The 14,630-nt window shown below is 45.9% G+C and overlaps 1 protein-coding gene across 10 annotated transcripts in view; it reads left to right on the top strand.

Moving 5' to 3' along the window:
- Positions 1 to 12,973, top strand: part of RBM47 (RNA binding motif protein 47) — an 87,414-nt gene extending 74,441 nt beyond the window's left edge. For 7 of the 10 annotated variants that reach the window (XM_081020010.1, XM_081020014.1, XM_081020017.1 and 4 more), the window contains 4 exons: positions 4,018 to 5,163; positions 8,666 to 8,872; positions 11,422 to 11,615; positions 12,708 to 12,973. In XM_081020010.1, the coding sequence (XP_080876136.1) occupies positions 4,041 to 5,163; positions 8,666 to 8,872; positions 11,422 to 11,615; positions 12,708 to 12,953 (1,770 nt within the window). In that variant the 5' untranslated portion in view covers positions 4,018 to 4,040 and the 3' untranslated portion in view covers positions 12,954 to 12,973. Of the gene's footprint in view, positions 1 to 4,017; positions 5,164 to 8,665; positions 8,873 to 11,421; positions 11,616 to 12,707 lie in introns of those variants that run through there. The other 3 variants (XM_081020019.1, XM_081020018.1, XM_081020011.1) reach the window with 3 other exon arrangements.
- Positions 12,974 to 14,630: the final 1,657 nt, after the last annotated feature.

The following is a 14,630-nucleotide window of genomic DNA, read 5'->3' as shown; positions in this document are numbered from 1 at the left end:
TGAAGGGGCAGGCGGAGACTACAACCTCTCCTCCATCCAAAACAAAGGATTGCCCCAATGCCCAACCAGTTGAGACAATTGCTAAGAGGTAGGCAAAACCACCGGTTGGGTGCCAATTAGCCCAGTGGGCAAGTTCCTACCCGGCCCCTTAAAAAACAGCGACCACCGTAGCCACAGCAAAGTCATTGACTATCAGCTTAAACCGAGGGTGGGCAGGCAGGGAAAAGAGCAAACAGGTAATACCCCAAGTGCAGGCTGTTTAAATGGGCAAGGGGTGGATGCGAGGAAAACCTACCTGCTCTGTCAGCTCCATCCTCCGGCACAGCCTGAATCCCTAGCCTACATCCCCATTTGCCAAAGCTGGGTGCAGGCTAGGATCCAGTTCTCAATCAGGAAGGGCACCACTCTTCCAGTTCCCTCGTCGGGGCCCTGGTGGAGCCTCTGCCATCCTGCAACACCGCCACACCAAGAGGGGTGAGCGGACTTGCGAAATCTCTTGCTATTTTGCCCCCCCCCAAAGCGCAATAACTTTGGGCAAAACCTTTTTTTAAAAGCTCAGCAACTTTTCTGTCCAGCTTTTCACCGTTTGAAATATGGCAACAACCCTACCTGAAGTGAAGTGTTGCTATTGCATTGCGTGAAACAGCCTGTAAGCTCTGCATAAACCGCGGTTCCCTCGTAGCTGCGCTTAACAGCTTTGGCTAAATCTGGGGCCAATGTTTCTCAGCTTGGGTTCCTCACAGTGTCCTGTGGAAAGAGCTACCCTTTCTCAATACAGTGGTATCTCTGGTTACATACTTAATTCATTCCGGAGGTCCGTACTTAACCTGAAACTGTTCTTAACCTGAAGCACCTCTTTAGCTAATGGGGCCTCCCGCTGCTGCCATGCCGCCCCCCTGCGATTTCTGTTCTCATCCTGAAGCAAAGTTCTTAACGTGAGGTAATATTTCTGGGTTAGCGGAGTCTGTAACCTGAAGCGTATGTAACCCGAGGTACCACTGTACTCAATAAGAAAATGCAGTGCAGGAGAGGTTACCAAGTGAGTTAGTGATGGAGGAGCGAGACCTTCCTCCACAAGCAAGACAGAGGAGGAGGGGAAGGAGACATGGCCTGAGGAGAGTCCTAGTTGCTGCATCAGTAGACTTGGCGGACCAGATTAGGCCCATAAACCAGAAGCTCCCCGTCCCCAAATTATGCTATGCAGATGAGCAGAGATAGATAGATAGATAGATAGATAGATAGATAGATAGATAGATAGATGGACGACATGCCAACATCAGGTTTGCATTGATGAAAACTCTGCATGTTTTGTTAGAGCAACGGAATGAAATAACCAGAAATGGTACTTGCCATTTATACAGCTCCATCCTAATTTACTGGTGGAAAGTAGGGGACTGTTTGACACAGTTCCACAAGAAAGGCTATGTTTTCTTAATGGGCATCATTATTATTTTCCAAATTCCTTTACAATGAACCTAGTAAATTTCGCTCACTGTAGCTTTTAAAATGAAACTGTTTTGCATTCTTAGGGCAACACTTTAGGAAATTTCTACCTACCCCTTTCAACTGCCATTTTGTTTCAACTTCATCTGCAGTGCTACAGCTAACTTAATACAGTGGGAATGCCATAAATAAATGCTCAGTGTTTAAGGAGATAACAGAAATCACTGCGTTAAAGCTGACCGAAAGTCCAGAGGTAGCATTGTTGTCAATTTACGATGGGGTGGAAGGTTCGCAGCCTCTGAAAGGCTTGCTCACAAATTTATTGACAACCGCACGAATTATTATAGCTAGGAAGTGGAAGGGGTAAGGAGAATATAAAATGGAAGAATGGTAGAGTTGTGGGATATAGCTATTAATGATAAATTAACATGTGCCATCAAGATAAGAGAGGGAATATGCAGGAGAAATGATTTTGAGGAGACATGAAAGGTGTTTGTAGAATTTGTGCTGTTAAAATGGAAAGGGCTCAAACCATCACAAGAGGTGTTGAAATTTTGGGAGGTTGGATAGTTACAATGGAATGGTCTCAGTGGTGGGGGGCACTTTTTATTCTTATTTATTTATGATTATTACTTTGTCAAAATAAAAAAATAAAATAAAGAAATGCTCCACCTTGTCAACATTATATCATCTCTTTTTGGGGGGGGTCAGTTGCCTTTTATTGATACACTGTGTGTCGGAGAAAGTATAACAGCAACAGAGGAATAAAAGAGCCCCAGCGATCTTCAGGGGAATAGATTGAAGATTTTGACTTGTGTGTATGCATGTGTGGGTTGAGCTTGTGGCTAAGATTCTCATGACTGTTAAGGACAATATGCGATTATATGAAATCCGTCCCAAGTTTTCATATCAAAAGTACCCTGATCAAAATGCCCCTTGGAAAAATAACTGGAGTCTAATAAGATTCATCCTGGGATGTTGTAACATTTTTGTGTCTGCGCATCAGATCACTAATCCCTTTCCGTCCTCCACATCTTCGCATCATCTGTTCTAGTCATCTTGTTTTCAAATGTTAAATAGTGTTTTAATATTTCTTTTTTAAGTAAGAGTTTGGCTGCATTAAATCATTGCGGGAGGAGGCATGCTTTCAAAAATAAGGTTGGGACGGCTCTGCACATCTTTGCTGACTGGGGCTGCAGGGACTTGTAGTTCAAAACACTTATTATTATTATTATTATTATTATTATTATTATTATTTTTAATGTATTTATTTATACCCCGCCCATCTGGCTGGGTTTCCCCAGCCACTCTGGGTGGCTCCCAAAATAATATTAAAAACACAATAAAACATCAAACATTAAAAACTTCCCTAAACAGGACTGCCTTCAGATGTCTTCTAAAAGTCAGATAGTTGCTTATTTCCATGACATCTGATGGGATGCGGGCGCCACTGCCAAGGAGGTTCCCTGTAACCTCACTTCTTGCATCGAGGAAACCACCAGAAGGCCCTTGGACCTGGACTTCAGTGTTTGGGCTGAACAATGAGGGTGGAGATGCTCCTTCAGGTATACTGGGCCAAGGCCGTTTAGGACTTTAAAGGTCAGCGCCAACACTTTGAATTGTGCTCGGAAACGTACTGGGAGGCAATGTAGGTCTTTCAGGACCAGTATTATATGGTCTCAGCGGCCACTTAGACTGCATCGCATTGGGAAAGGCTGTTCTACAGAGAGGATCTAGGTTGTAAGCATTCCTGAATATGTTCTATGTTAGCATCTTCATTACCATGCGAGGAAACAGTATCCTTTTAAGCAGCAACTCTGCAACCTTGCAAGCCAAACCAGTAAGCAACGTGGAAAACTGCTTCATGGCGACTTTTATAGAAATCGCATAGCTAGACCAATTTTCAAACTTGTGTTATTAATGCCCAACAATTCCTAAGAACCTTCACCCTACATCTTGTTCCAAGTGGTACCTTGGTAGTCGAACGGCTTGGCTGCCTAACAAATCGGCTCCCGAGCGCTGCAAACCTGGAAGTAAATGTTCCGGTTTGTGAATGTTTTTCGAAAGCTGAACATCCAATGCGGCTTCTGCTTGAGTGCAGGAAGCTCCTGCAGCCAATCGGAAGCTGTGCCTTGGTTTTCGAACCGTTTCAGGACTCAAACAGAGTCCCAGAACCAGAATTTGAGAGCCAAGGTACTGCTGTACATTGAACCGTGGTTTGGCAGTGCTGCCTGGACCAACCGGAGCAAACCCAGCCAAGCATGGGGCTCGCGTGAGCTCTCGTCCCCTACTTCCGTGTAGATGGGAGAAGGATCTTGGCAGGGTTTTGTTTTACTTTCACATGGGCCTTGTTACAGAACCCATCTTCAGACCACGTGTCGTGCTTTGTCGAGAAGAGTTTGTTTGCATGTCAACGTTGCCATATACGAACCGAGCCAAATCTTGTTGCTAGGTGTATGTTTGCCTCTTCGTAATCGCACTTCCCTTCCAAGAACTACCCAGATCTCATGCGAGAGAAACGTTCCCATGTTGCCGGCTGCATCTAACGTCCTCCTTTCTGACCTCTTTGTTCAGGTACTTTGAATGATCAGGACATAATGACAGCTGAAGACTCCACTGCCAGGATGAGTAACGATTCTTCCAATATGCAGTCAAATAAGGTCCCCGAAGGTGTGGCCGGCGCACCAAACGAAGCTGCGCTTCTGCAACTAATAGAACGTACGGGTTACGCCATGGTACAAGAGAATGGGCAGCGCAAGTATGGTGGACCCCCACCGGGCTGGGAAGGGCTTCATCCTCCCCGCGGATGCGAAGTCTTTGTGGGCAAAATCCCTCGCGACGTCTACGAGGACGAGTTAGTGCCCGTTTTCGAAACCGCGGGGAGAATCTACGAAATGCGGCTGATGATGGACTTTGACGGGAAAAACCGTGGCTACGCCTTTGTGATGTACACCCAAAAATACGAAGCCAAGCGTGCCGTCAAAGAGCTGAACAACTACGAAATCCGTCCAGGGAGGCTTTTAGGGGTGTGCTGCAGCGTGGACAACTGTAGGCTGTTCATCGGAGGGATCCCCAAAATGAAAAAGAGAGAAGAAATTCTAGAAGAGATCTCCAAGGTGACGGAAGGCGTGCTCGACGTCATTGTGTACGCCAGCGCAGCGGATAAGATGAAAAACAGAGGGTTTGCCTTCGTGGAGTACGAAAGCCACAGGGCAGCCGCCATGGCGAGGAGGAAACTGATGCCTGGCCGAATCCAGCTTTGGGGTCACCAGATTGCAGTTGACTGGGCCGAGCCGGAAATCGATGTTGACGAAGATGTCATGGAGACGGTCAAAATCCTGTACGTGAGGAATTTGATGATTGAAACCACCGAGGATACAATTAAGAAAGTGTTTGGGCAGTTCAACCCCGGATGTGTGGAACGGGTTAAAAAAATACGAGATTATGCCTTTGTACACTTCACGAGTCGGGAAGATGCTGTTCATGCCATGAATAATCTCAATGGGACTGAACTTGAAGGGTCGTGCCTGGAAGTTACCTTAGCCAAGCCAGTAGACAAGGAACAGTACACCCGCTACCAGAAAGCAGCGAAAGGAGGAGCAACACCTGAAGTCACTCAGCAGCCGAACTACGTTTACTCGTGTGATCCTTACACCCTGGCATATTATGGATATCCGTATAATGCTCTGATTGGCCCAAATCGAGAATATTTTGTGAAAGGTTAGTAGACAACTTTTGGCCCCCTTTGGGGTTATCTGGGCCAGCTTTCCTTAAGTACACCAGTGGCATGGAAATTCTAGTTGTTATTGATCCAGAGCAGATTCCAGCGTATAGTTAGCAGAGTAAAAACTTACTTGTTGCAGGATTCCCCCAAAATAGACCAGAGACTTACTGCTTTACTGCTTTGCTGCTGCTGAAGGCAAATGAGCATAATGATCACAAATCCAATACATTCAGGATTGGCACTGTCCATAAGAAATCCAGTTTCAGTGGACTAGGGGCACTAGGCTAGTCCCTGAAATATTCCCAGTAAATTAGAGTATTGCCTCCTTCCCAAATCCTGGGAAGCTTCTAACCGGCTTATGGAAGCATGTACGATGCTCCCAAGAGGGTCAAAGAGCCCTCCTGCCATCTTCCCAACACCTGCCCAACTTTGGGAAGGAGGCATCAGGGCTCCAGCATTCTGTCCAAGGCCAGGAGCCTACTTCCTGTATTGTTACTTCTCGTAATACTAAATTGTGTATCTCCATGCTTGGTGGTTCAGAAACAAAACAGGGCTTCCCAACACTACGGTAGGGGTTTTGGCAAATTTATGCGACTCTAGACATGGCTACGTGCATACGTAATTTTATTTGTCGCGGCTTACGACATGAAAAATATACCCAACTACAACTTGACGAAGGTAGTCATAAACAATAAATAAAACATTTAAAAATACACAGCCCAACAGGCATGTGTATTAAATTACAAATTTAAAAAGAAATGGGTGGGGGAGAGAGGCAAAAACAGTCTGAGGAAGACGGAGAATGCTCAAAGAGCTGCAGGAGAAAACAGACTGTTGAGCTTAGTGGTTAAGGTTTTCTTTTTTTCCAAGGACCATGGGTGGAAGGTGAATTCACCTGCTTGAGCCCCTAAAAAGCTATAGTACCTGGAGGCAGGAATTGGAGGCAGGGTTCTACAAAGCTGAAAGGTGAATAAATAACCCCTACCTTTCAGAGGTAGAAGGAAAGGGAACATTTCCATTTGCTGCTTCCTTTAAGCCTTTTCACTCCCCACCCCTGCCAGTAAAGTGGTACCTCGGGTTACATACACTTCAGGTTACAGATGCTTCAGGTTACAGACTCCGCTAACCCAGAAATATTGCTTCAGGTTAAGAACTTTGCTTCAGGATGAGAACAGAAATTGTGCTTTGGCGGCGCGGCAGCAGCGGGAGGCCCCATTAGCTAAAGTGGTGCTTCAGATTAAGAACAGTTTCAGGTTAAGAACAGACCTCCGGAACAAATTAAGCACTTAACCCGAGGTACCAGCAATAAAAACCCCTGCATTTGGACCTGCCAATTTTAGGGCTATAGACTGGGGCGGAGGTTTCTAGGGAATGGGAAAGCAAATAGGCACTTTCTTAAAATATCTTCTCTCCCATGTCTCAACCCCCCGCCCCAAGAACACCCGAAAGTACAGTTGGTTGATTGCATTTATATCCCTTAGTTTCCCCCCCCCCCCTCACAACAACCCTGTAAAGTAGGTTCTATTGATTCTCCCAGTGACCTTCATGGCTGAGTCACGGCTATAATGAAGGGATTCTCTTGTGGTTTTAAATGTAGATTTCATTGCATTATGTTTATAGATTGTTAACTGCTCTGGTATCATTTATAGTGGTACCTCGGGTTAAGTACTTAATTCGTTCCGGAGGGCCGTACTTAACCTGAAACTGTACTTAACCTGAAGCACCACTTTAGCTAATGGGGCCTCCTGCTGCCACTGCGCTGCCGGAGCCCGATTTCTGTTCTTATCCTGAAGCAAAGTTCTTAACCTGAAGCAATATTTCTGGCTTAGTGGAGTGTGTAACCTGAAGCGTATGTAACCCGAAGTACCACTGTAGATGAGCAGTTCCATGCCAGTTGCAGACCTTAACCGGAGCACTCCGATGCACTGCAACATTTTGCTGTGGGCCCCTAGTTGTCTTCGCCTTTAGGCCAATTTCCAGCATTTAAACTCCCTTAAACGCACGGCCAATTTCCCTTGCCTGGTGTTCTGCAGGAGAGTGCAGAGAGCACAGAGATGAACTGCACTCTCCGGAGGTCCTACAGAGAAGGCCTCTGTCCACATGGACCCTGCCCATTAAGAACGAAGCACATTTTGCTAGCCTTTAGTAGAAGCTGCCATCATTCTTTCCCTGTGATCAACAGCATCTCCAAAACCATTCCGTTAATTTCTTTCAACAAAGTGACACTTCAAAGATGTCAGTATGCTCATAGATACGTTTTTTCCAAATTACATCCTTGCATAAAAATGAACGACTCCCATTGATTTCTAAAGGCATTTATCATGTCAACTATTATCTGTTGGTTGTTTCGCATAAATCGAACCCTTGATTAAAAAACACAAAAAAAAACCTTGCAAAACTGAATGGCTTGTGATCATATCATTTTATCATATGTACTATTGTGCTGTGATCTAAACCACTGAGCCTCTTGGGCTGGCCGATTGGAAGGTCGGTTGTTCAAATCCCCGCAATGGAGTGAGCTCCCGTTGCTCTGTCCCAGCTCCTGCCAACCTAGCAGTACGAAAGCACGCCAGTGCCAGTAGATAAATAGGTACCACTGCAGCAGGAAAGTAAACAGCATTTCCATGTGCTCTGGTTTCTGTCATGGTGTCCCGTTGCACTAGGAGCAGTTTAGTCATGCTGGCCACATGACCTAGAAAGCTCTCTGCGGACAAACGCCGGCTCCCTCAGACTGAAAGCGAGATGAGCGCCGCAACCCCATAGTCACCTTTGACTGGATGTAACCATCCAGGGATCCTTTAGCTTTTACCTTTTACCTTATTATCATTATTGCAACCTGTAATCGGTTTTAGCAACTGAGATCTGCAACAAAATGTTGCTGTGCAGAGTGTTCAGATCACACTCAGTATTCCTTGGGCTGTTTGGGTCCCCCCCCCCTTAGGCAGTTGGCCAGCTTTAATCACAAAAATGAGATGCCTGCAGGGTTTTCCTGCTGCAGAAAGCTCTTGTGAGAGCGTCCCAGAGCCCATGAAGCTCTCTACCTTGCTTGGGGATGAGGACCAAGGCCTGTTTAGGTCCAGAAAGATCGAGATGATGATGCAGGGGCAGTTCTGGGGTTGTCCTGGTTATATGCAGTTTTGACTTTACATGCAATCCTTGGAATCGAAGTCCCCACGCAAGTTGTGAATCACCTGTATCTCAGACATCTAAAGCAGTGTTAGAAAATGTTGCTAGGACACTCAACCGATGAGACAAGAAGATAGCAAAATACTAAAATACTCCTTAAGCTAAAATAAAAACATGTAGCAATCCTAATAGCTAATGACTGGGCTTTACATTCAGTACTACAGATAAGGCAAAAGGCTCTTGCACTCTTTGTAAACCCTTCGTTCCTTCCTTCTTCCAGCATTAGATTTAGACTTTCCAGTCGAGTGGATGCTAATGCTTCCTTGTGAGTTTAGCGGATCCATTGTATGGTGTGTGTTTTCTATTCCCAAGCAGGCAGCGTTCGAGGCAGAGGACGAGGTGCAGCAGGGAACAGACTCCCCGGCCCGAGAGGCTCGTACCTGGGGGGCTATTCTGCAGGCCGCGGCATATATAGCCGATACCATGAAGGGAAAGGGAAACAGCAAGAAAAAGGATACGAACTTGTGCCCAATTTGGAATTGTCTGCTGTCAACCCTGTGGCCATTAAACCCGGCACTGGTCAGTATGATTTATTGAGATGGGGAGCTAAATATGTTCTCCCTTTCAGGGTGCTTTTAGATATCAGCTTTCCCTGCAAACCTATACAGTAGGTTCCCGGCTGGTTGCCCAGGGAAGTATAAATATGAGAAAAAGTTTATTACAGTCCTTTTCCCCCCCAAACTTTACAGGGAGAGGCCTCGTGGATGATGGCGTCTTTGAGCTCTTTGCTTTCCTACAGGGGAGAGGCAAGTTCTGCCGATTAAAGTTGGACATATTCCATGAGACTTTTAATCTCAGCATCGTGGGTTTGAATCCCGCGTTGGGCAGAAGAGTCCTGCCTTGCAAGGGTCGGACCCTGGTGGTCCCTTCCAACTCTACGATTCTGTGATTCCATGGTTCTAATTTCAGTTTCTCCCTGTTTCTCCTTTTTTCCAATCTTAAATCCATTTCCACATCAGTCGGTGAAGTAAGCCCTCCTGGAAATTCATCAGGATTTAAGTGCATTTCTCCCCCTAACATTCACATGTTCATATGCAATTTCCCCTAAATATACACATTTTTGCAGAGCAATTTCCCCCTAACAGAATGCGTTTTTTGTATACTATTTTCAACAACATATGCATTTGTTAATGCACCCTTTACCAAAGTGTTCTATTTTTGTACGCATTACTTGGAGGGAGAACTTCACTGCGAAGTTTGGAAAAGTGCACATTTCAAAGGGTGGCTGTCTTTCAGTTCTTGTTTCAGAAAGGAGGTTTGACTTCAAATGTGAACTGAATTGAATTCCTCCCACACCCCGAGTGCCAATTCTCCTTCATCCCTAGTGCCAATTCCCCCTCTCCTCCGCAGTCCCTGAAGATCAGCTTCTGAGAGCTGGGGGACCCTCCAAACCAAAGTGAAAGGTGGTGTGAGGGGCTTCAGGAAGCAGAGCGAATGGGCGAAACTGGCCTCCCCTCCCCCTCTCTTAGTGGAGGCATCTGCCAAAGCAAAAGCCCTTCTGTGTAGACCAGAGCTTTTGCAAACTGCGTGTCGCGACACTTTAGTGTGTCGGCTGCAGTACGTTGGTGTGTCGTGCAAACGCTCCCACGTTCCTCCCGAGGTTGGAAAGCAGTTAGTTTAGCCTCCGGTTTGCTAGCAAAACTGAATTACTGCATCGCAAAATGGTGCATGTCTAAAAAGTGCATCGCCAACATGAAAAGTTTGGAAAGCTCTGTGCACACAAAGTCATCAAACTGGATTGCATCCTAGGTCCAACATGTTGGAAAACACAAGTAATGTTGTGTCCTGCTCGTGTGAGCAAATATGCACATATCAGAGAGAGAAGCAGCTTTCATGTGCATCTGTCAGGGACTGGGCAGAGGAGGAATGGTGGAGACCACTTTCCCAGCCTGACCCTTCCAGAGAAGAAGAAGACAGTTCAGAAATACAACAGGGGTTTGAGGGAGGTCACAGCTCAGAGGCAGATGAGAGGAAAAGCTGGAAAATAATGGGAGAGGATGAAGAAGAAGCACCAGAGGGGGAACAGCTGAAAACATTCCAGACCCCCCTCCCAGAACCTGGCGGGCATTGAAAGTAGGAGAGCAGAGAGCTCATGTGCTGGTCCCAGGGGCTAACCAAGAGGCAAGGTCCGAGTCCAGTCTGAGGTTGATGGTGTGGTATGGAGGCTGTCCATCAAAGCTGTAGCTGGGTCCAAGGCGGGGAGTCAGGTGGACAGGGCAGGACAGGGTGCAGGCAGGAACAGGCTAGCAACAACGTTGCTCCCGCAACCTGGGACTGGGGCTGACTGGCTTTTATCTGCCCCGAGGCATAGGGCGGCCCCGGTCCACAGGTGACTTGCCTCTCCTGGCCTGGAGGCGAGCACTCCTCCTGCAGGAACTTAGTTTCCTCCGCCTCTCTGCCCTGAGCCTCTGCAGCTTAGTAGAGGCTGGAAGGTTACCAGACCCAGAGGCAACCTCCTCTTCCCTTGACGGGGCTGAGAGTGGAGCACCTGCAGGCAATGGGTCCTCCATCACCTCAGGAGCCAGAGCAGACTCAGCTGATGCCTGCACCTGAGGATCCAGCACAGGTGAGGACCCTTCAGGCTCAGGCCCCAGCCCCGGCTCAGCTGGTTTTGGAGGCGGGGACTCCTGTGCAGCCTGGGATTCCTCAGGTTCAGCCTCTGAGTCCGAATCCCAGGCCATCACAGCTCAGAGGCAGAAGGCATAGGCCAGCCACCGTAGGGATGATACATAATGGGAGAGGCAGATGGGTGGGTTTTCACTCAGAGCAACACCATTACACTAAGAGGCTGCATTTCTAAGCCTCTCTCTGTGAATATTGAATAAAAGCATTGGTAAGAACTTTCCTTGTCATATCTGTTCCTGGCAACCTACCGTGGGGATTGGAACCTCTGACGCCTGACAGCATCCGAGGAAAGGAATATGTTCCATGACATTCCACAATGTGCTCTGGAACCCATACGTATCACGCTAGATTAAAAGCTACAACAACAAATGCCAAGTTAAGAGTGCCAGGATTATGATTGTCTCAAGCGTAGACTGAAAATATCCTGTTCTGGTCTATTTCAGTGGCTATCCCAACTATTGGTACCCAGTATTCCGTGTTTCAAGCAGCACCAACAGCAAAGATGATCGAAGATGGGAAAATCCACGCCGTTGAGCATATCATCAGCCCCATTGCTGTCCAGCAGGATCCTGCTAGTGCGGCGGCAGCTGCAGCCGCCGCCGTATTACCTTCTGTTTCAACCCCTCCTCCTTTTCAGGTAAATTTTGATCAAGGTGGTTCTACTGGATTATCCCTCCTTGTACATAGAAAGCCTGGCTTCTTGCCATGCTGTTGTTGAGAGAGTGTCCTTGTTGAGAAAACGAGACAACCTGTCTCCAAGTTCGTTCACTTACTTTGCATTTGGGATCTGGTGTGAGCATATTGTTATTATTTATCAAATTTGTACACCGCCCTTCATCCATAGCTCACAGCATAAAAATACAAGGACAAAATACATCATAAAAATACAAACAGCACAAAACAATAATCTCCCCACCCTGTGTGTGCAGGAAAGATGTGCCAAACCAACACATTTTCAGGGCCACAACCAAATACCTGGCATATCCAATTGTGCGAAGATAGATAATCTGAACATAAATTATTTCAAAGGTTTTTTTGAGGGGGATAGGAAATGATTAGGGATGCCATGTGTCCTCTTTTCCCAGGACACGTCCTCTTTTTCAGGGGTAAAATTTTCGTCTGGGTGGGTTAAATTTGTCAAAATGTCTCTGGTTATACTTTCTGGTTGAGACATGTCTATAACTGGTGGTTGCTTTCCTCTTCTCTTCTCTTGCCCCCCTCAGCAATATATCACAGCTTCTATAGCCTACATATAGTAGGGGTATTTAAAATGAGAGTCGTCATAGGGTCCTCTTTTTTTGCTCTTCAAAATATGGCAACCCTAGCAATGATCATCAGAACATGTCCCTATTTCTAAAGCACCCCTCACAGTGAATTACAAAGTCCTCTTATAACATTCTCCAAATGTTATCAAAACTGAGGGTGTTTGAGAGACGCTGGTGTGAGGAAGGCAGAAAGAGACCAAGTTACAGACAGCAAATTCTCACTGTTCCAAGAAAAAGGTTGTGGCCTGGTTTCTAAAATATGCTGTGGCATGCAAGCTATAGAGCATGAGACTCTTCATCTCACGGTCGTGGGTTCGAGTCTCACATGGGGATCAGACTGCATGACCCTCGTGGCTCCTTCCGACAGTTCTACCATTCTATATTGCAGCAGACTTTTTTCTTTCTTTTCTTGGGGTGAAAAATACCTATTTCAGGGATTGAGATTTCACCGTTGTCATTTCCAGGGCCGGCCCTTAACTCCCGTGTACACGATGGCTCCCAACGTGCAGAGAATCCCAGCTGCGGGGATTTATGGCGCAAGTTACGTTCCCTTCGCTGCCCCAGCCACGGCGACGATAGCCACACTACAGAAGAATGCCGCTGCTGCAGCCGCTGCAGCCGCTTACGGCGGCTATGCCAGTTATATCCCTCAGGCATTCCCAGCTGCAACATTTCAGGTTCCGATCCACGATGTCTATCAAACCTATTGAAACAGCTGGCCATTTTGGGGGGGGGGTTAGAGGGTCTGGGGTGGGAGGGGTGGGATGGGATTGCATTGAAGGAACATTTTACTATTTATGAAGAAAGAACCTACTGCGGATAACTTACATTTGGATGCCAGAAAACTGCTGATGAAACCTGAAAGTGAAGTTCATATCAACGATATCACCGAGTTTGAAATCTTTTATACATATGAAGTTTTTACTAACTTTTTAGGCTGTTTTAAAAATTTTTAATATGCCTGTATTCCTACATTTCTAAAACGGCTCGTTTTTCCAATGCCCATTCTTCTATGCAGGTTTATTACACAGCGGTAGGTTTTTAGCAATTATTTTCACCATATTTGTGGTATGAAGGTTATTTTTTAGCAAGTTCTGCACTCCAGAGATTTCTATTTTGTAGTGCCTTTAATAATATATCAACTAAATATTGAAAAAGCGCATCTGAGCAGCTAGGGAAAAGTTTTTAAACAATATATTTTGAAGAATATATTCATATTTAAAGAATACATGCAATAGATTTTTTTTTAAAGAAAGAAATTATATACAAACGTGTGTCTTATTTAAAAAGTTAAACTGGAAAGTGCAATTTGAAAGTGACTGAGACCTCTGCATTACGTCCTGGCATTTGTATGGTTTCTTTGTTATCTGGAGCCACAACGAAGCCCCTCTTTGTTGATATAAAGATGCTCCCATGAATTAGCTCAGTTAAACTACGCTTAATTTTGAGAATAACCTGCTCCATAGAGCCACCTTAGATATTTATCAGCATTTTTTAATATTTTCCAGGCTCCGAGCATAAGCAAGAAGCAAGTCTATTATATTTCATGGAAGGAAAATATTCTTCCAATTTGCTCATTTACTACAGAAGCAATTGCCCTAGGATTTTTATTTTTAAGGGTTTATGGAACCCTACAGCATCACTGCACATGTGAGTACAGTCATACCTCGGGTTACAGACGCTTCAGGTTGCGCGTTTTCAGGTTGCGCACCGCGCCGAACCTGGAAGTACCGGAATGGGTTACTTCCAGGTTTCGGCACTGGTGCATGCGCAGAAACGCTAAATCGTGCTTTGCACATGCGCAGAAGCGCCGAATCATGACCCACGCGTGTGCAGACACAGCGCTGAGGGTTGCGAACACTGAGGGTTGTGAACATGCCTCCCGCATGGATCATGTTCGCAGCCCAAGCATCTCCTGTAGTATGTAGATTGCTCCAAACTCCATCTGCAAACTTCTGTCTTCGGTGTTGCTCCTTCATGAGAAAGTAGGCCTTCAGATGTCATGAAACCAAGCTCTCCTGTGGGAGGAACTATTTCTCAGTGACTTTGCATGCAGGAAATCTCACGTTCAGCCGCTGGCATCTACACAAAATGAATTGGGTAGCAAGTGACCTCTGTGCCACTCCATAGTAGTCGATACCAGCCTGACCCAGTGCAGTTTCTGTCTTGTAGCAACTGTACCTTGGTTTCATTTATACAAGCACAGAAACCATGGTTAAACTTTGTGGTAGAATTGGCACCCGAGAATCAGGGGTGTTGTATCCCAAGGTGCAAATGTCAGCATTTATTCTAGATACTCATATTCTGTGCCTTTAGCTTCCATTTTTAAATAGAGGTTAAGCCAAAACTTGAATCTAAGTGAGAATGAACTAAAGGGCTGTTTGTCT

This window comes from Podarcis pityusensis, assembly GCF_964106645.2.
Source record: "Podarcis pityusensis genome assembly, chromosome: 9".
NCBI lineage: Eukaryota > Metazoa > Chordata > Lepidosauria > Squamata > Lacertidae > Podarcis > Podarcis pityusensis.
This window is presented reverse-complemented; position numbering and strand designations above follow the sequence as displayed.